The 21471-nt window shown below is 45.5% G+C and overlaps 1 protein-coding gene across 1 annotated transcript in view; it reads right to left on the minus strand.

Annotated features, from left to right (window-relative positions):
* The window catches only part of EIF4G (eukaryotic translation initiation factor 4G), a 43157-nt gene that overhangs the window by 15311 nt on the left and 6375 nt on the right, over positions 1 to 21471 (minus strand). The window contains exons 7-11 of the mRNA XM_086487436.1: positions 21226 to 21420; positions 20793 to 21135; positions 20610 to 20717; positions 20377 to 20472; positions 19606 to 19699 (exon numbers count right to left, since the gene is read on the minus strand). Of these exons, the coding sequence (XP_086343562.1) occupies positions 19606 to 19699; positions 20377 to 20472; positions 20610 to 20717; positions 20793 to 21135; positions 21226 to 21420 (836 nt within the window). The remainder of the gene's footprint in view (positions 1 to 19605; positions 19700 to 20376; positions 20473 to 20609; positions 20718 to 20792; positions 21136 to 21225; positions 21421 to 21471) is intronic.

Below are 21471 nucleotides of genomic sequence, written 5' to 3' on the forward strand. Positions count from 1 at the left end.
AGTTCGGTGGTGTGTTTCCAGGTATCAGATCAATGGTATGATCCTCAGGACGAGCTGGTGGCAACTCACCTGGCAGTCCCTTAGAAAAGCAATCGACATAAGTGTGGAGAAAATCTTGGCGTTCTTTATCAAGTTCAGACATATTTGTCCTATGTTCATGATTCAACTCTTTCAAAAAGATCGAGTAAACAAACAGACTGGATTTCATTAATTTCGAAACGTTCGAAGCCGATACAATAGGGACAGATGCGCCCTTCAGCTTCACATCAAGTACAATGTTTCGACCTTTTTCAGTAGTCAATGTTGCTTTCTTCGCTCGATAATCGAACACGGCACGTGTAATGGCCACGTCCTTGTCGGGTGCCGCTAGAATTGCCTTTGCTTGTGGTCCCATCCAATCGGGTGTAATGTCGAGCCGCGTCGCCAATTCATGTGAAATGAAGTTGGTCTTGGATCCTCCATCAAAGAAAATCACGGCTTCTTGATCTTTTACTTTGCCCCAAGCAGCACTTTCATCAATCGTGCTTGGGTCAATACACGTGCAATCTGGAACCAGTGTTGCTTTCATCTTGCCTTTTCGTCCACGTTAATCAGCTGGCATGTCTTCATTCTATTCTTGTTGTCACAAACGGGAGCGCATAACAATATAAAATATACTCAGATAAATAGAATTTATCTCTTATTATTGAAGCCAAAGGATATAGAGAGAAATAGATAGAGAGAGAGAGAGAGTGAGAAGATCGACACAGTACTAGGGACCAGAAGATGGGTTGGTCCCCCCCCTTAAAGAGAATTCTTTATTAGGGAGAATCTTTTTACAAGCACAAGAACCGGAGAAAACCCCTCCGTTCTAAATCTCTGACTCGATGGTCGTTCCTTCCCATAAGGGAAATCCGAGTGACAAGCTCTCAATCCTTTTTCCGTCTGTACTCGCAGTTGAGACTCCGCAGACAATTTCCGAATTCCGTTTTCGGAATTCCCAAGCGTAGGCCGAAGCCTTCTCGCTTCTCCTTCGCGATGGAAGTACCTGCAAACACACACGCAAACACACGACAACAATTCGTATGGCGAATCCACAATAGGTACCTGTCGCTCTTGCGCGAGAAAAGCGACTTCCGTGCTTCGTAGTCTCGCGATCTCTCGCATCTTCTGGCGGCAGAGTCTTCTCTTGCTGGCGCTGGCAACCTCCCTTCGGTGAGGGCATGTGGTGCTTTTATAGCTCCTTCACCACGGCACGAATAGCTGCTCGCGGAGAGATCGCGGCCGGGTTTTTTTTTCGTTTTTTTTTTTCTGTTCTACCTGAAATAGGGAGAGAGAATTCGCTGGCTGGTTTTGTTGCTTTATTTTCTAAGTGGCTGCCCACTTATTAAGTGGACGGCCGGCATATTTTTAAAATTGGTCTGAACCTGCCCAAAAACTCAATAAAACCTTATAAGTTAAAATCAATGCTTTCACAGCACTTCCCAGGCATCCCTGGATGCAACCACATGCACGAATGCAATGCAAACATAGATTCCTCGCGGGAAAGCGTTTGCTCTTCCCGGAAAACTCGTTCAAATTTTCCGCTTTTTAAGAAAAGCTTCTCAGAACCCATCTTTATTCTTGTGCTTGCGTCTTTACGCGTATTCCTCTTTCCAGTTCGGATTTCCTCTCGACTATGGATATCCCCTTTCCAATGCACCCGTCACCCACCTTGTGACGCATCAGGAATACCCATCACCTAGTCCTTTCCTACCGAACTTACGGTACAATCCCCTTCACGATGCTCTATGTTACCCATCCTATGACGCATCAGAGATGTCCGTTCCCGGATGGTCGAATACTCCTTCCCAATGCTCCCTGTCACCCATCCGATGTGACGCATCAGAAGTACCCATTCCTGGTGGCCTTACAGATATTCCCGTTCACAGTGCTATCGTCATTACTTTGAATGACGCACTAGGAATACTCAGTACTCGGATGTCTCCAGTGAGAAAAACCCTCACTTAAAATTCCAATAATTCATTTAGAATTATTTTTTTCCTTGATGTTCCAAGCGAGAAAACCCTCTCACTTATAAATCCAATAATTCACTTAGAATTATTTTTCTGTCAGATAAAGCCAATTTAGCAACACTTGTTGTGCCTCTTTAGGGCACTTCTCATGTTCCCCGCATCCAAAACACTTCCCCTCTTTGATGTAGTTGGCCCTCTCCCGAAGAGAGAGCCGGGGTCGTGAATCCTTATCTTTCTTTTCTTGGGGGCTCTTCTTCTTTCTACTTTCATTATTAGAAGTCTGTTCGGTTTTGAGTCATGATCTCATCTGTGGGGTAAAGTCAGATTGGCTGAATGTATGACAAAACCCCATTTCTCATGACCCAGCAATTCTTGAATAGAATCTGACTTTTGTTCTAAGCAGTGATCTCAGATCTCTTTAGGAAGTCCGCAACAAAACCGCTCAATTTGTTCTTTAAACGAGATCTTCTTAAATGAAGAAGCTGGTAGAAAAGAGCTCCAAAATCTCTCGCAATATGCGTCCAAAGAATCTCTCTTGGTCATCCGAAGATGATTCCAAGCAATTCGTATATCTCTTCGTACTCTTGAGTCAGCCAAGAAGAAATAAAAAGCCTTTTAAATTTCAACCACTTAATTGGTGCTTCCTTGTTCAGTAGAAGGGTGGACCACCATGTTCGAGCATTTTCCTTAAAGAGGTAGCCTGCCGAATCTTGGAGTGGTATGAGTAATGCCCTCCAGACTCCAGAGAAAGCTATATCAAACTATTGTATAAAGGCCAAAGCCCTCGAAGCATATCGGATGCAAAAAAAGACACTCAACAATCTGTGACCAAACCTCTACTCGTGCACTCGCCACATTGGACGCATATATGTTCAGGAAGCCCACAAGGCAACCCTGAACCTGCATAGTGATCCACTGAGCCCTACCTGGCACAATAATCCCTCTGTCCACAATGGCATGCTGCAAGGAATCCGCAATAGTCATACATACCCCACCCTGGATGCCTCCAGGTCCAAAAGCAGCTCACCAAAAAGTATCATATCGTCCACGCAAGAGCTGACCACAACGTCTAATGCAGTTCTCACACAATTAATGCTCCTGTAGCATAAGGAGATCAATCTCTCCTCCCACAAGACAACGTTGAAGCTCCTGACGCAGTCGGCCCCGCTGACGCTAAAACTGGGGCCCACCAAGTCCCTGCACGTTCCATGAGACGATCCTCATGGGAAGCGAGAGAGAACAGATGCTGCCGCAGCAGCTAAATGTGCTATCTTCGAGGCTGGCTTGGATGGGGAGTAATCCGCATCCGAGCGTCCTCTAGATAGGCGTGACTGCAACGAGTATCTGGCCCAAGTAGAGCGAGCCGTACGTAAAGCAACCTCCTCTATCCAAGAGTCCTCATGAATGTATACATAGCATGGCGAGCACTGAGTATCAGCAAAGAGGTGAACCACAATGTGTCTACATCCTGCTGCATCTGGAGGAGTCACCGCAAACTTGGCCAATGGCCAGAGAGGGGGATAGAGGCCTTGGACTCAGCGGTTGGCTTCTCTTTTTCCCTTTGCGGCAGGGACCAGACTGAGTGGACTCTCAACTCAGTGTTGAAGTGGTTGCATACATAGGTCTTAGAGTTCTCTCACCACATGGGAGATCTAAGAGCTACAGACTTGCTTTCTACTCCTCAGCAGACCATGAGGCAGCCTGCTTCAGGGTTCATGTTCTGTTCCTTGCAGCTCGCCGAGAAAACGTGTAAAGTCGTAGTCAAAGAAGTCCCATCGACGCCGAATGTCGAAGCTCGTCAGACCACGAGGGATTGTTGCAAAGGGAGACGTATGTACCTGTAGAGGGGGTCGCAAGAAAGGCTGTCCCTCTCTCGCGAAGTGACTAGTGGCAAAGGCGCTGCCAAGAGATCTCCTAGCAATCGGAGATGGCCCTATCCCCCTGGGTCGACTATGGAACTGGAGCGGGAGGGGGGGGGGGGGTGTGTAGGAGCAGGGGGAAGAGAGGGAGGAGAGGGGCGAGGGGGAGTGGCAGAGGTAGAGGGGCCAGGGGAAGAGGCGGCGGGTGCAGGAGGCGGGGGGGAGGATGATGAAAAGAGGGGGAACTCTTGGGGGGGAGGGGCTATCAAGGGTGAAGCTGAGGTGAGGGTTGGAGCCGAGACCTCATCCTGCTCAAGAGGACCGAAGCGGTTCCCCGTGGAAACCCACTGCTGCTGGGCACGCGCCTGAGGACCACTCTAAGTGCCAAGCTATCGTTGTGGCCCCTGCCGTCGTCGACCACGAACCTACTGCCATCCCGATCCGTACGTACGTTTTGATCCAACCTTGTCCTAGACAAGAGTGGTAGGTACTCCCTCCGCAAACCACGAAAGCAGACGGATATGGGGAAGTCTGCCTCCTCTACCAGAACATCTGAAGCAGGGTCAAAACCATGTCTCCACTGCTCGGATGGTCAATGGACTCATGGCAATGACCTTGGACACCATCTCTGGGGTCTCGAACTCGATCTAGTAGTAGCTTCGTCCGAGGATCTAAACGTCCTAGATCTTGTCGACCTCTACAAGAGAACGAGCCTGGAGAAGGTCACGCACCTCTCCTCTGCTGGGTCTGGTGCCGAGAATCTTGCAGATGACGGAAGTCGCCTGCAGACAATCCACCTCTGCGGCTAGGCTCGCTTGCTCTGTCGGAGTAAGAGCAAGTCGAATGGTGGCCTCAGCGGGGTCGAGCGAGGGGACTTCATCAGGCTCCCTCTGGCGGAACTTGAGCCTCCATCTGTGTTTGCTGATGTGTCCGAGAAGAAACAGATGGAAATTTTCTCTACAAAAGAGCCCCAACGAGCACTGTCCGGAAACCAGCACTTGGCAGAGTCAATCACAAGAAAACTTCGACGCGAGAGAGGTAGAGAACGAAGATAACCGGGAGGGTGGCGCGGGGCGCGGATGTATCAACTTTGTTGCCAAGAGGCTGCAAATCAGCCCACAACAAAGGAGTTGGGCAAGCAGGTGGAGAAGCGCGAGGCGGAAAGGGGTTGGCGGGCTACCGAGGACAGCGCGAAGTGGAGAGGGTTGGCGGGCTGTCGAGGGCAACGCGAGGCTAGTGGGCTGCTGAGGGCAGAGAGAGGTGGAGTGGCGTGCTGCTGAAAGCAACGCAAGGAGGGGAGGGTATGCTGGCAGGCAAGTGAGGGAGGCGATGGCGAGCAAGGAGAAACAACAGCAGCGAGCGCGCGTCCATCTTTCTATCGGAGCCATGCCTACTTATTTATAGGTTACAAGGGATGCCCATAAGCAAAGCCCCAAAAGCTGTAATCAAAAGCTTCTAAAATTAAAGCACCAAGTTGCAAAAGCTGTCCCAAAAAAAAACTCAGCCAACACAAATTCCGTACAGCAGCATAAAAAGCGAAATTCATATGCTCTGCCACGTCAGTAAGTCAACGCAAAAAGCGAGATCTTCCGTACGGCAATCAATGTGAAAAGCAGGGCTCCGTACGATACTGCCACATCAACACTGTCTCCACGTTTTGTTGGCTTGTACAATGTTGTGAATGTGTCCGGGCATGCCACGTCACCAGTTTGCGACAGACAAACTAGCAAAACTCTCTGAAGACGAAGACAAATCTAGGTTATCGAACACGCTTCTTGAATCTGCTTACCACCTAGAACGTCGACTTCTGGCCCAAATAACAGGCAAAATCCATTGAGTGCTTTGTGCTTTTCACCGATTGGTTTGTCTTCTTTTCAAGAGCTTTGTCAAACTCTTTCTGTGAGTACAGTTTCAAATTTTTGCACTCGGCTTTTCATTCTGCTTCATTACCAACTTGAGAGGAGAATTGACTGCCTCTCGCCATCTAGAGTGAATCTCGTCCAGCGAGTAATCCTTTAGGTGATTCACATACTTCGGGTCCTCGGAGTACTTGATCAATCTTGTCATACAGGTGTCAATCTTTTCATACACGTGTCAAGCTGCAACTGATGTTTGTACTCCGCTCTAGCCAGATTCGTTGATAGAATTTGCCAAAATCTCCATTGGTTTCTTCTCTTCCCATGTTGGGACTAAGCTTTTCTTCATCTTCCCGGCCACCAATTGTCCTTAAAAGATGTCGTCTCTGTCCGATTCTCCACGAGAATCAATGCGTGGAGAATCAATGTCGTGGAGAATCAATGTGTGTCCCCAAATGCACTGGCGCCAAGGATTGGCACCCCTTTCGGTATTTCTTTGATGCTTTGCAAAGGAGCAACTCCATGAGGGTCCAGCTTTCTCGAGACTACGTCCAAATGCTCCCCGAAGAGTGGCGGATGCCTAACTACCCCCTCCCAGATTGGAATTGGGAGCATCCGTTCGTCATCGTCATCATCCTTCTTTCATTATGGATCCCCCTCGACGGTGTCGCCTTCATGGTCTTCCTCCTTGTCATCCTCATCCTCTTCGCCCTCATCTTGGCTTGTTGTCAAGTATTCTAAGAGTGTTGGGCACTTATAAATGTACAAGGAATGCCCAAAAGCAAAGCTTCTTAGCCAAGAGCACTTCATCCCAAAAGCATCGGCTCTCAAAAGCATGAAGCCCACACAAATCAATAGCACAAATCATAGGAAACTATACAACAAAGTCACATGGTAGCCAACCAGCACGTTTGTCACAAAGTGATGACGTGGCATGACCAACTGCAAGAGAGTGGACAAGAGAAACTGAGCCAACCAATTGAAAGAACTTATGGAGCACTGACCGAAGGGACAAAAACCCTAAAGAACAAAAGCTTGAACTCTACGAAGGATTTCCGTAAAATGAGCTGACATGCTGACATGGCAGTCCGTCTGATCGATGACGTGGCAAGACACTATGGATCAACATTTTTTGTTGTTGGTTCCACGTGGCATGCTATACGGATTTCTACAAATTACGCTAGCTGATTTCAATACTAGCTTTTAAGAGCACATGCTTTTGGGAGAAGTGCTTTTGAACCTAAAGATTTTGGAGCTCTGCTTTTAGGCATCCCTTATAAGGTTATAAAATCCCTAAGGCCTCACTGTATAGAGCATCTGAACGCTGAGTCTGAGAGCAGAGGACCCTCGGAAGTTGTACTTTTGTTGTGAGCAATAATAAAGAAATACCGAAAGGGGCGCCAGTCTTTGGAACCAGAGCTTCTGTGTGCGGAACTCTATCGTGCCGTGTCGACTCTCTCTCTCTCTCTCTACCTCTAGTAAAGTTTAGTGATTTTGAAGTTTCTGTTCGTGTGTTGCTATTGATTTCTCGCTTGGAGTGTCCAATCATGTAAGAGTGGTATCAGAGCTAAGAAAGATTCTTCTTCTTCGAAGGATCTGATCTCTTCTGCAGCACACGCAGGTTCTTGAGGAGAATCTGATAGAACAGTATTTTATTTTGCTCGTAAAAGAATCTTCGTGTCCCTTCTTGTTTGTGACTCCCACCCTTAGTCCATTGCGCATCGGGCTCGCTCACGTCTTCATCGCTCTGTCTTAAGGGACATAAGCCATAAAGAACCCAAGACTACACATGGCTTCTCGCGGAGAATCTGACAAAGATAACACTTCTCACGAGGGAGACGAAGAAAAGTTGAAATCCGACACAGGACCTATAGAAAAGAATGAAGAATTGGGTAAATTTTCGGCGGAGAAGTTTGAAAGAGCGGAGTACAAACCTCAATGGCACGTTGAAACGTGTGAAAAGATTGATAAAGTACTCCGGAGACCCGAAATTTGCTGAAGAATTACTTGATGGATAAGATTCACTCGAGATGGCGTGAGACCATTGATTCTCCTCTCAGGTCGAGAAGAATGCTGAAGGACACACGAGTGCAGAAAAGCAAAAATTGTACTCGCAGAAAGAGCTCGACAGCGCTCTTGAAAAGAAGATGAACCAAATAATGAAAGGCTTGAAGAACTCTCGAAGGAAGAGGAAATTGGTGGATTTCCCGGTTATTTGGGTTGGAAGTCGGCTTTCAAGGTGGCAAGCAAATCCAAGAAGCAAGTTAGTTTCAAGGATGACCTTCTCTCATATTTAAGTGTTTGAAATGTTAAAGTGTGAAGCTTGTAGTTATTGCTGTGTTTCCAATGAAGCATCATCGGAAGTGATTACAAGGCAAGAGACAAGAATACTAATGATGTCTCTCTTCTTGAAGTCCTCCCTGAGAAGAGGACTCGCATTGATAGGCAGCTCGATCTCGATTAAGCCAAGTGAACCAAACAAGGAGGTAGTATCCTCTTTGATGTATGGAGCGAGAGGGAGAAGAAAGGTATCATGAGCTTACTCCTGTTCGCACATACTTCATGGGCACAATTGATTCTGGCAAGGCAAAAAAGACAATGTTTGGAACCTTCATCTATGAATATATTCGCCAAGCAATAATAGAAATGCGCATTTTCATTTTTAATTTATATTTTAGTCTCTACGGTTTACATCCTTTAACATGCTTTAAATATGTTCACGTTTGACATGTAGATTAAAACGGAAAACATTGTTGAAGTGGTAGCAGAAAACGCCTCCCATTGTGCATCCATGGACCACATGCTTCAAGAGGAGATCCCCACTACCGAATAGAACATCTCATTATCTTGATTTACTTTAGCAGACGTAGGTGGGATGTCACAAACTGATGACGTGTTACTGTTGCTTGTAAACAGACTGTACGGATGGCTGACATGGACAAGCTGTACGGAATTCCGCAATTAGCGTTGGCTTCTTTTTGTGGCAGTTTTTAAGACCAGAGCTTTTGGGACTATTTGTTTTTGAGTTAGAAGCGTTTTGATGTAATTGCTTTTGAGGCCAATGGCATTTAAAAAGAACCCAAGGCCCCTCACTCTTCAAAGCATCTGGACACAGAGTCTAAGAGCAGAGGGCCAGGGCCCACGGGAGTAGTACTTCGCTCAAATATTAATATAGAAATAAATAACAAAAGGGGCGTCAACGCCAGCTTTTGGGGCCAATATCTCTGGGCACGGAACTACGCAGGGCCGTGTCAAGTGATTCTCTCATTATCGTGTGTGATTTCCGACTTGGGGTGCCCAAGTTTGTGACAGTGGTATCAGAACAACAGGCATGTGCTTTTCTCAAAGCATACCGGTCCTACCAAAGAGGAGAAAGCACTTGAGCACTTTGGAAATTGTATGTAAAAGAATATTCATGTCCCGACCTCGAACTTATTAGCGACTCCCACCCTTACTTCATCGCGCATCGGGCACGCGCTCGTCTTCATCGCTTTGTCTTACAGGACTAAGCCATAAAGAATCCCAGATTACACATGGATTCTCAAGAATCTGACAGAGATAACCTCTCAATGGCAAGCAAAGAGAAGTTGAAATCCGGCACGAGAACTGAATACCTTTAAAAATCTTTTCAACGATCGAGAATTTGGATACATGACAGAAGGTAAAGTTGATCCTCTCAACAAGCTCTATACAATGACACGAACGGATCTTACATCCAGCAACTTTGAAAAATTAGGGCTTTTTGCAAAAAAACATCAGTATGCGTGGAATTAATGTTTTTGGAAGTACTAGGAGCGAGGAACATGCATATGAAAGCATTTGGAAGCATGGAGACGGACATCGACTCTTTCGCAAACGAGGTGAACCATTTGCTTGAAATTTTGTATGTTTTGAAGGTGAAATCGAGGATGACATAGCAAGGAGCTTGCATCTGAAAGCAATCAAGAGCAATGGTAACTAAGAAATAAATCCGTCGATTCAAGATGAATTTTGTTTTGAAATTTGAATGATGACGACGCATAAGGAAATCAAGATTCCCATATGAATGAGATGACTAGAAACTGTGGTGAGCGCATCAAGAGTTCTTGCGGGATGAAATGGCACACATGGATCTAGGTGCATCAAGACTTCTAGACAGATGAGATGACTAGATGATTGAAACACTGTGTTCAGTATGACTAAGTGTGTGATTTGTGAACTGCATGGAAATTCCCCAAGATAAATTTGATTCATATATGAAATTAATGTTTTCTAGATAAGAACTTGCTAGTTGTGTGCAGATGACAGGTGAAGATAGAGAATGAAATGATGACGAATTCGAAGCAGTGACAATGACAGCTCTAGAATGAAACTGATAACGATAAGAATCATAAATTTTGAAATCATACTGAATGTTGAATGAAATTGTCGTGAGCGCATCAAGAGTTCCTGCGGGATGAGATGGCCACACAGCTAGAACTGAATGATTGAACCACTCTGTTGGGACTTGGAGTAGATGATGATATCATCGAAGAACACTCCAATGAACTTGCAGTAGGGTCTAAATATTTTCTCCATCAAACGATTGATTGTGGCAGGTGTATTGGTCAAGCCAAAAGGCATGACTAGATATTCATAAAGACCAAACGTTGTACAAAACGCGGTCTTTAGGATATCTTCCTCCACTATCCTTATTTGATGATAGCCACTTTTAAGGTCAATCCTACTGAAGTACGTAGAGCCTTGTAGCTTATCAAACAGATCTTCTACCCGAGGTACGGGAAATCTATTTTTGATAGTGTTATGGTTTAGTGCGAGATAGTCCACACACATGCGGTATGTACCATCTTTCTTTTGCACGAAAAGGATTGGAGAACAAAAGGGAGAGGAGCTAGGCCTCACCATCCCTTTATCTACCAATTCTTGTACTTGCATCATAATCTCCTCTTGTTGAGCTTGGGAAACTCGATAACTCAGTGTGTGATTGATGGATTGGGATCCCCGAAAATGATTACACGCACATGACCATGCTTGAGTGCAGATGGAATGATTGACCAAATGATTGCAACATTTCGGTCTCCAAAAATCTATGGACATGATCGCCATACGGGATTAGTTAATCTGACATCAGTGAGATCTGATATGGATCTACATGCGATTACTAAATATGTTGCCATGAATCATGGTCCTAGATTAGAACAAATCAATGGACATGATCGCAATTTGGGATTAATTACTCCGACATCAGTGAGGTCCAATGCAGATCTAGATCCGATTGCTAAATACGTTGCTAGAAATCATGGTCCTAGATTCTATGTGATGTGATGTGATGTGATGTGACTACCGTCTTTGTATAAGTGTTGGATTTGTGTCGTCTAGTGCGTCGGTACTTAAAGTCGGTGTCTACTGCACTTGTTTACGGCTTATGTGCAGGCGTAGTCGAGGGCGATTACAATTCTTTCAAGAGGGGGGTATGTCACAAACTCATGACGTGGCACTACTGCTTGTGGACAGACAATACGGATGGCTACCGTGGACAAGCTATACGAAATTCCGCAATTAGCACTAGCTGCCTTTTGTGGCAGTTTTGGGAACCAAAAGCTTTTTTGGAACAAGTTTCTTTTGGGACTATTTGCCTTTGAGTTAGAAGCTTTTTCATGTAACTGCTTTTGAGGCCAAGGGCCTTTAAAAAGAACCCAAGGCCCCCTCACTCTTCAGCATATAGACGCACAGTCTGAGAGCAGAGGGCTCGCGGGAGTTCTACTTCGCTCAAATATTTATTAAAAAAAATACCGAAAGGGGTACCAGCTCTTGGGGCCAATACCTCTCGGCAAGGAACTACGCCGCGTCGTGTCGACTCTATTTTTAAGGTTGTGATATATTTTAAGTGATTCTCTCGAGCGTCATGCCCGATTTATGACTTGGGGTGCCCAAGTTTATAACATGGGATGGGTGGAAGAGGTGTTCACAAAGGCCACTTCTATTGTCACCTTCTTGACGACCAAGCAAAACCGCTTAATATGTTTCGAGAACATAGTAAACTTGAGCATAAAAAAACCTCCTTATGCTTTGCATCTTTATAGATTCTCATGGAGAGGCTATAAGGAGTGAAGATTCCTCTTCATCAAGCACTGATGTCTACAATGAGGACTTTTGGGAGAGATCGTGATTTAAATAATGCCTTGTACAAGTTCTCCGCACGATGGATATAGAACTTAGTGCGTCCTCGAGGTTTCTTTTACTTCATAAGAGAGATGTGCAATAGACTAGAGAGAGAGACAAGAGAATGATACTAAGAGAAGGTTCTGTGAGTGATAGAGAGAGAAGAAGACTAACAACGGATAAGGTTGGTCTTCTAGCATGAGGCTTTTAAGGAGGTGAAGACAAGAACTCTTCTTGAACCACATGTCTTTGCCAAGACAAAGGCGAGGTGGAAATGGATACAAAGACCTATTCAAATTTCATGGTCTTGTGGCATCACTTTATCCAATATACAAATCCCTCAATCTCTTCAACAATACAGAGTTGTTTGCCAATAGAGATACCTCTTGGCCAAAAGGCATTGCCGGAGAAGAATTGTCTAAAGGGATGAAAAACAAGATCATAGTTATCACGAAACTGAAACACAAACTAAAACGGCTCTTACAAGTGAAAGAGAAGCACCCATCAATCCAAAACAGAAACAGGGTTAGAAACGCAACATCATGATATAGTGTGCACTGTGTACTCACGTTTTTGTAGGAGAGAGAGAGAGAGAAGGCACATCATTGAAAAAATATGCCAAACAAATTGGTGTCAATCTCTCTCTCTCTCTCTCTCTCTCTCTCTCTCTCTCTCTCTCTCTCTCTCTCTCTCTCTCTCTCTCTCTCTGCCGCCTTCTCTCTCTCTCTCTCTCCCTTCTCTCTCTCTGCTGCCGCCTTGCTGCTCCCGCGCGCTCTCTCTCTCGCTCCCGCGCTTCCCTTGCGCTGCTGCTCCCCGCACCTCCCGCGCGCTGCTGCACCTCTGCAAACCTGCGCCCACCCGTCTCCCCGCTTGCTCGCGCCCTACTCTTGCATTGCCCCCCCCCCCTCCCCGTACTGCCTTGGCAACCCCGCCCCCACCCCTTCCTCTACGCGTAGCATGTCTCCCCCCCCCCCCCCCCCCCCCCCCTTTTTCTTTAACGCGTAGGATGTCCCCCCCCCCCCTTCTTCTACGCGTAGGAATTTTTTTTATTTTTTATTTTTTAAATATTACTTTTTTTTTTGGACATGGTTTCAAATACCCTAGGTTGTCTTAGCTTGGTCTAATAGGTCAATTTGGCCGTGTGAAGACGTTATTATATCAGTATATCGTTTTATTCCCCCTTCCTTTTGGTACTCCCCCCCCCCCTTCCCCCTTTTTTCTTTGTCGTCTTTATCACTCCCCCTCCCTTGCCATACCGTCCCACGCTCCCCCACTCGCTCAGCTACCGCGCCCGTCGCTAGGGGGGGTGCACACGTTTAGTGACTCCTTGGCAGACGGCGATCAAGCATGAGAACGATAAACGATAAAGCCGACCCTCTAGAGGATGCCATTCAAAAGTGCAAAGAGGAAATGACGGAGACCATTACCAAAGATGAACCGCAATCTTTGGGGCACAATAAACATGCTCGAAGGACGCGTGCTGATCCAAGAGAGCAAGATAAGCACGCTCGGAGACCGAGTGATGACCCAAGAGGAAGAGATCGCGTCACTCAAGAAAGATCTCGCCGAAGCACGATCAAGAAACACACTGGAAGAGGGCGAACTGCAACCCTCAGTAATCGAAGAAATCAACACGATCAACGAGCAAGTACGGGCCATCAAAGAGGGAGAAGAGCAGCACAAAGAAATGACGACTTCTTGGGTGGATGTTCTGACCAAAACTCAACAAAAGGCGGACGAAGCCGAAAAATGGATCAAGGTGGCCAAGAAAGGAAAAGACGAGGAGATAACGCCCACGTCCACACCCAACAACATCATTAATCAAACACTAGAGGAGGAGCAGAGGAGAAGGGTGCGCGCTTTACATGTGAGAATTTGCGGTCTTAAAGACAAAGGCAATGTGGACGAAGAAGTAAAAGAACTCAGACCCTTGATGGGGATTCATAAGCCGACGCACACAAGGGCATGGAGAGTGGGCAACATAAAGAAAAATGAAAGTAGTGGAGAAACCTCAAAAGAAAGAGCACTCATCCTCCGTTTTCCCTCTATGGAAGCAAAGAAGTCATTCTTGAAGAAAAGACCAACTCTTAAAGAGACTGGCATCTTTCTTGGGGATGATCTCACCCTCTCGCAGATCGCTCATATGTAGGAAGTAATGCCGGAGATTAGAGCGGCAAGGGGAAAAGGCAAGATCGCTTTTTACCGAGACGGAAAAGTGGTAATACTAGAGCGACGCTCCACATGACGGTGCGAGACTTATGGGACCACACTCAAAGTGGCTGCTTGGAATTGCAATGGATCTATGCGTCTTGATGTGGGTGCTTTTGAGGATAGCTTTATTGGAAGAGACATCATCTTTTACTCTGAGACACACCAAGCCCTTGGGCAATCCATGCCCCACATCAGTGGATACAGATGGGAGACAGCCTACACACAGGAGACACGCTCAGAGCACAGAGGGCGGGGCTCGGGGGGAGTGGCACTGTTATTTAGAGAGGATCTGCAACCACTGATACATATAGCCCGCAGGGACGAGCAAGCTAGGTACATGTGGGTGAGACTGAAAGCAAAGACAGGCAGATACCTCTATCTAGCTATTTGCTACTTTCCCCCGAGTACACCAGTTTATGCATCACCTAGAGGACAGTCCCCTTTCTCCATTTTGGATGATGACATATGGGAGTTCTCTAGGGACGGTGACATTATCATCCTAGGGTACTTCAATGCTAGGACTTCCCATCACCAGGCAGTGTTTTATGATACTTCAGAGGAGATGCTAAGAGAGATAGATGTTGTAGAGACGGGCCTTTCCAGACTATCACACGATGTGGAATACACTGAGTATGGGCGACACCTTATAGACATGGGCACTGCACATGGATTGGCCATCTTGAACGGCCTACAGAGATTTCTTGCTGTGGGAGGTTTTACATGCTTCCCACACAGACATGGAGCCAGCACAGTGGACTATGTCATGGCACATCCGAATCTCATCTCCAGTATCCAGGATCTCACAGTTGGGCCCAGACCGGTCGGGGTGGCAGTGGATCATGCTCTGGTGTCGATGACCATCTCCTTCCAGTTCAATGTAGCACACAGGCCACGAGTAGCAGCCCCTACTCGCTACACATTCACACGGGAGACGGACTCTGTATACATGGACGGAATCTACAGACGCCTATGCACTGAGGACCCGGGGCGACCTCTGGAGGAGCTAACTACTATACTGACACAAACATTACATGAGGCAGCAGCAGAAGCATACCCACACACCCAGCCTGAGCAGAGCCGCCGATCTGGGAGCATGCCTCAGAACAGCTGGTACGATGAGGAGTGCCGCCAGACTAGAGCCAGACTTCAAAGGGAGGTGTTGTTGGGGAACGTCACTCACAGACCGTCACAGATGGACTTCCAACGCCTGGTGCGGCAGAAGAAGAGGGCTTTCTTGGCTCGACTCGAGCAAGATCTATATCAGGCTTCAACTATTCTTGAGTCAAGACTCGCGTGAGGCGTGGCGGCTCTTTCATGGGCAGTCCCCCCCTCTGCTATTTCCTCCACAGAGACCTGGGGCCAGTACGCATCATCTTTGTACACAGTACCTGGACAGCCGCCCCTCCCCAACCCCCCCGACCCATGCCCACACACATGTGTCTTTTCACCGCTGAGATGGTGAAGAAAGCTATTGACAAGATGAAGACTGGAAGAGCATATGATCATGAGGGCCTAGTCGCTGAGCATTTCATGCATGCCAAAGACCTACTAGCAGAGCTTCTAGCAATTATGTTTAAACCGTGCCATGTGTGAGGGCCTACCGGACACTTGGAGCCTATCTACGATCGTACCTATCTTCAAATCAGGAGACCCCATGGAGCCTGGGAATTATCGCACTATTATGATTGGGCACACACTGGCACGGTTGTATGCATCCATTCTTGAGCAACAGCTGAGTAGATGGGCAGAGAGGGAAGGAATACGTGCAACTAGGCAGGAAGAATTCAGGAGAGGCTTCTCTACTCTTGACCATATCCTAACACTCACGGCCATCATCGAGGAAGGCAGATCTCATGGGAGACGGATCTACAGTAGCTTTGTGGACTTCTGCAAAGCTTTCGACACGATACCCAGAGCTAGACTGATGCACAGATTACACGAAATGGGAGTACCCACAGAACTCATTTGGGGGATTATGGCATTGTACAGATCAGTAGTAGGACATGTACGCACCCCGGAGGGACTTTCTACACCGGTTCACTCCACCATTGGGGTGAAGCAAGGCTACCCGCTCTCTCCCACTCTTTTCGGTATGTATGTGGATGAGGTTTCTGACTACATTGACAGCGATGGGGATAAAGGTGCTCAGTTGGCAGGTACATGGATTCCACTTTTGTTATATGCTGATGACATAGTGTTGATCTCCGAATCCCCAGAGGGAATGCAACGTCAATTGGATGCTTTGCATACGGTTGCCCACAAAAGTGGTTTGTCTGTCAACTTGGGTAAAACCAAGGTTATGGTGTTTAATACCACCCCACAGTGGATCAGGAGGTCAGCACCTACATTCACATACAGCCAGGAGACTGTGGAGTACACAGACGCTTACACTTACCTTGGAGTGGTTTTTAGCGGACCTACATTCTCACTCAGAAGAGCAGCAGAGACCAGACTTACTAGAGCCCACGCAACATTCGGTAGATTGGAGAGGATGTGTTCGCAGGTTCAGTTTCAAGAGCCCCGGACAAAGCTCTGGCTCTATGACACCTTGGTGGCTTCAGCATTGCTCTATGGAATCGAGATATGGGGACCTTCACTGGATCACCACGGGAGGCCGGGTCGCTCAGACGGATGGGGGAACGTGGAGAAACCTCTCGTCTCTATGATCTCGCGGCTCATTAGAGCCAAGGCATCAGTACCACGGGCCATTATCCGAGCAGAGCTAGCGGGCCCCCCACTTGTGGTGGAGGCGCTCACCAGATCAGTCTCCTTCATAAACCGCACATGGGAACTTCCTAGAGACAGATATGCTCGCCTAGCACTTGAATCCTCTCGACAGTTAGCCATACAAGGAGATACAACATGCTGGTATGGGGAGATGACATCATGGTTTCAGACACATGGGTTCAGCATAGACCGGCTGCCACCATTCCATTACTCATTGGATGCACCATCTCTCACTCTTACACAATCAGAGATCACCAAGCTCATACGCCAAGACCTGACCCAACTAGACACCAGGAGGACATGGATACAACCAGCACAGGAATTGGGCACGAAGATGGCTTTCTACAGAGACCACATTCTCCAGCTTACGGAAGATGGTTTTGTGGCGAGACCCAGATACATGGATACCCACTTGTCTCATGGGATACGATGTGCTATTGGCGAGTTACGCACATCTTCTCACCAGTTGCGGATTGAGACTGGGAGATACAACGGAGTACCAGCAGAGGACAGAACATGCCTCTTGTGTAACATGGAACCTGAGACATAGCTACACTATACATGTCGTTGACTCGTCTACTACGAGATACGAGGCCGCTTCCATTGCTTGTTCAGAGAGGGTTTTGGACCACTCTCAAGAGTCATGGGATACGAAAATCAGAGATGTCTGGGTTTGTTCTTGCTCGAGCTGCGTAGACACAAAGATAGCCTAATGAATGGCGAGGCTAGCCAGTCTCAAAGACAAATCACAGACTTCTTCAGAGCAGACACGGGACAGCCGCAAGAGCCACTCCCACAACAGAGCTCCCCCTCGTCTCACACCAGAGACACAGTGATTGACCGAGCGATTGAACTAGGGGAATCTAGGCGCCCGCGACTGCGAAGAACTACACAGCATCGACGGAGGCTACGACAGAAAATTCAGAGCACGCTGGCCAGGCATGCACGACGCTCGGTCAAACTACTAACCATGGAGGAAATTGATGAGATTCGCCAACGACTGATGCTAGATCTCTTGTGATTCAGCTATCCCAACAAGCCGCCCATTTTTAGCTTAGTTTTTTGCTTGGCTCACATCAACCAACTTAGGACCCCATAGTATATATCTTTGTTTTGTACTGTTGTTAGGTTATTTTGCTACTCTGACTTTGTATCAGATCCACCACTTAGTAACTTTCGGGTCTCATAGGTCATTATGGCCTTTTGAAGACGTTAATATAACATTTCATTTCTCTCTCTCCACACACACACACACACACACACACACACACATATATATATATATATATATATATATATATATATATATATATATATATATATATATATATATATATATATATATGTATATGTATGTATATGTGTATATATATGTGTATATATGTGTATATGTGTATATCTATATCATATATATATATATATATATATATATATAAGATTGTTTAGTCACCATAGGAATGCAACGTGAAAAGGTCACTGTTTCCAAACGTTTCCCCGTTCACACGAAATCCAACCATACCGTTTCCCGTTTCAAGCCCTAAAACGGAGTTTCCCGATAACTATGAACATAGAGAACAAGCATTTACTTCTCCACATCTTGGAAGGGAGTACCTCGTGAAACCCCTCTTTTTCGTGTGATTCATTTGGCTATGACTATTATATTCTTCAAAAAGTGGCTCTGAGGCTGCTTGCACAAGATTGCTCTTTCAAGGCATGTGTAAGGACTTGGTATTTTCTCCCTCATCCATACAAAAATACGCAACCAGTTGAGACAAGGCAATTAGAGTGTATATCAATGCCATCTCATTTCACACCTGAATTCCACACGTTTACATTTAGCACGAACACCAAAAGAATTCCCCACCTCTGATTATCGGTGCATGATTTAGACAATCCTGGCTTTCTAGAGACTAGCCTTAAGGTTGCCTCCCATATTGATACTGGTCAACCCATACCATCTATCATTTCCAAACCATTGCACCCAAGTAGCACACTAAAAATACATTTTGAGAAAGAAAATTACAAGCCGCAATAGGCAAACCCTTGTCCCATTTGACCTTTCAAATATCTTCAAGTAGTCATAATGTTAACATTATGCTACTATTTACTTACTAAATTGGACATAAGCTAACATACCTTAGGTATAATTTACAGAACTTGTATGCTTTCTCATACTCGATGTTAATAGAAACAAAACATTATTTACTTGAAAATGCTTTCTAAAAAGCCTCAGGCACAAGAAGTTAGAGAAGCTTACTTGACTAAAACTTTGATATACGCACATAGACGAAGGAAATTTAAGTAGAAGACCTCTACAGCCTTGTTGTACAGGCATGGGGAAGATACTCGCGTGTGGCTCGAGTCCTTACTTAGAAAGACCATAAGTTAATCATGCAGTAATATAAGCTGTCTTTACCTGTAAACTCTCATTCGTGCTCACATTAGATATAGCCTATACTAACTACCTACAATCCTTTTAGCTTTGACAGATCTCTATTCTAAGAAACGTGATTCCTAAGTCTGATTTTTTATTAGGCAAAAGTAGTAATGTAGAAAATGATCCTTGCATTCCTCAGCCATCCTAAAATAGCTAGAGTATCTCTATATAGATCAACACTGGGAGCGGGAGCTAGGAATGCATACAAACAGCTTAAATCATCAACACAACACCAAACCTGATTAAGCCATAATATACAGATTTGATAGAACACAAATTACTTCTTACAGACGACCAATAAAGAGAGTCAAATGAGGACTAGTTCATTAAATTTCATGGAAAACACAACTTTCATGAAACACCATAAACCAAACACTTACATTGCCTTTGCTTCTCTTTGTCAGTGGCAAACCTCTTGAGAAGTGTCCGATAATGAGAAATTCTTTCCCTTATGATCTCATTTCGTTGGTCTTTCTGTACAAAAAACCAGAAACCTGAGCACGGAAAACTTAAAATAAAAGAGAAAAATTTACCTTAATTGCACTATATACACTTTCCAATGCAAGCAAAGAAGCTAATATGGTCACAAAATTAGCACAAAGGACTTTAAGCCGCATGACCGTTACAGAGCAAAATTAAGGGACACAGCAAAGGGCTCTTGAAAGTGGAACCATTTCCATTTTAATGCCACACTGCCAAACCTGGGTCAAACTAGTAGAGTTCAGAAAATAGCTGAACTCAAAGCAGTGCCGCCCACTTTGCTTATAATCTCACAATCTAACCACAAAAAACTCCATCCACTCCAAATTGCAATACTACTTTGGTTAAAATACACGAGGATGGAAACAGCAATATTAATATTCCCGAACCCCAAGTAGTACTGAAAAGAAGCCATTGTGTCTCTGTATCTCCTACCTTATACAATAGAAGTTCTAAGAGATTCCAACCAAATCAAGTCTTCAATTTGTATTCCTAATTTGGTATGCTTATGCAACTGTCAATCTAGACTGACCATCAAGCTAGAAAAATCAAATATTCCCAAAACCTGAGACAGGTCATCACTGTCAAGCCCGAAACTTCCATCCTTGAAAAGGGTCCAGGGAGTATGAGCCAGGGAAGTAAGATGAGGCATAAGGAATTAGAATACATACCTCATAGCTCCCAGCAGGTAGTGAATGCTTAAGTACTTGCATCATTAGCATTTGTAAAAAGCTAGAATCTGACTGCATTTGAGGAGTAACAATTTTCTGCAGGGAGCAAACCAAGAAACGTCAACGAGGAGCTGACATGAGAAACCACAAACATCTCTACTACTGCAGAATAACAGAGAGCATACACGACTGTAACTCTATTCACCAAAATTTTCAAGATGTTTCTTGATTACCTCTAGCCACCTCAAAGTCTCTGAAATAGGTTCGTTCTTACTTAAATGCTCCAGCAGCTGTACCCCAACTGGTTGTAGATTGTTTATAGAACTTCCAGGATCTGACTCCTGAGTTGTCTAAAGAAAATGAGTTGAAAGACTTTACTCTCATAGCAATGGCATGTGCAAGCATGTTCAACTTACCGGCCCAAGACACTGCAAACTGTACTCTTGTAGAAACTCATGTAGGCTCTTGCTTCCAGGCTTGCCAGAAATCAAAAAGTCCTCAAGTTGCAATCCAGAACATCTGAACATGTCTAACAAAGACCTCTCCCCTCTATCCTCACGGAGACCAGCAAGTATTTTCCCAAATATATCAAGACCAAACCCACTTTGCAGCACATCTTTTTCCTTCATTAAATCCCCCACTTGATCTAGTGTGAGAGTCCCTGCTGAGATCAGCTGCACTAGCAATTGAACTAAGTAGTCTGGGGCCATGGGTGTGTCAATAATACAGTCTTCAAGTATCTCCAGGACCAATTGAAATCTGGAGCAATAGATCATATGGATAACCAGTCTCAGGATGTTACTTCTGCACAAAAATTGTGACTAAGCTAAAAAGGACAATCAAACTCACCCGTGAGAAATTTGTTCCTGTTTAAGAAGAGGAGTTTCCAATCTCTGCAAGCTTATTAAAAGTTTAGCCAAAAGCTCCCTGTCAGGGTCCTTTTTCTCAAAGGCGAGTACAATCCAACTAAACACCATTGTGGGGTGGAACTTTGGGGCCCTTAAATCCTCCACACATTGTGCTGCCTCCTTCAGGTCATGGGCACTGTCAACAAATCACCATATTCCTAAAAACATTAACCCTCAAATAGGCTCC

This window comes from Adiantum capillus-veneris, chromosome 17, assembly GCF_014529385.1.
Source record: "Adiantum capillus-veneris isolate H3 chromosome 17, ASM1452938v2, whole genome shotgun sequence".
Classification (NCBI taxonomy): domain Eukaryota; kingdom Viridiplantae; phylum Streptophyta; class Polypodiopsida; order Polypodiales; family Pteridaceae; genus Adiantum; species Adiantum capillus-veneris.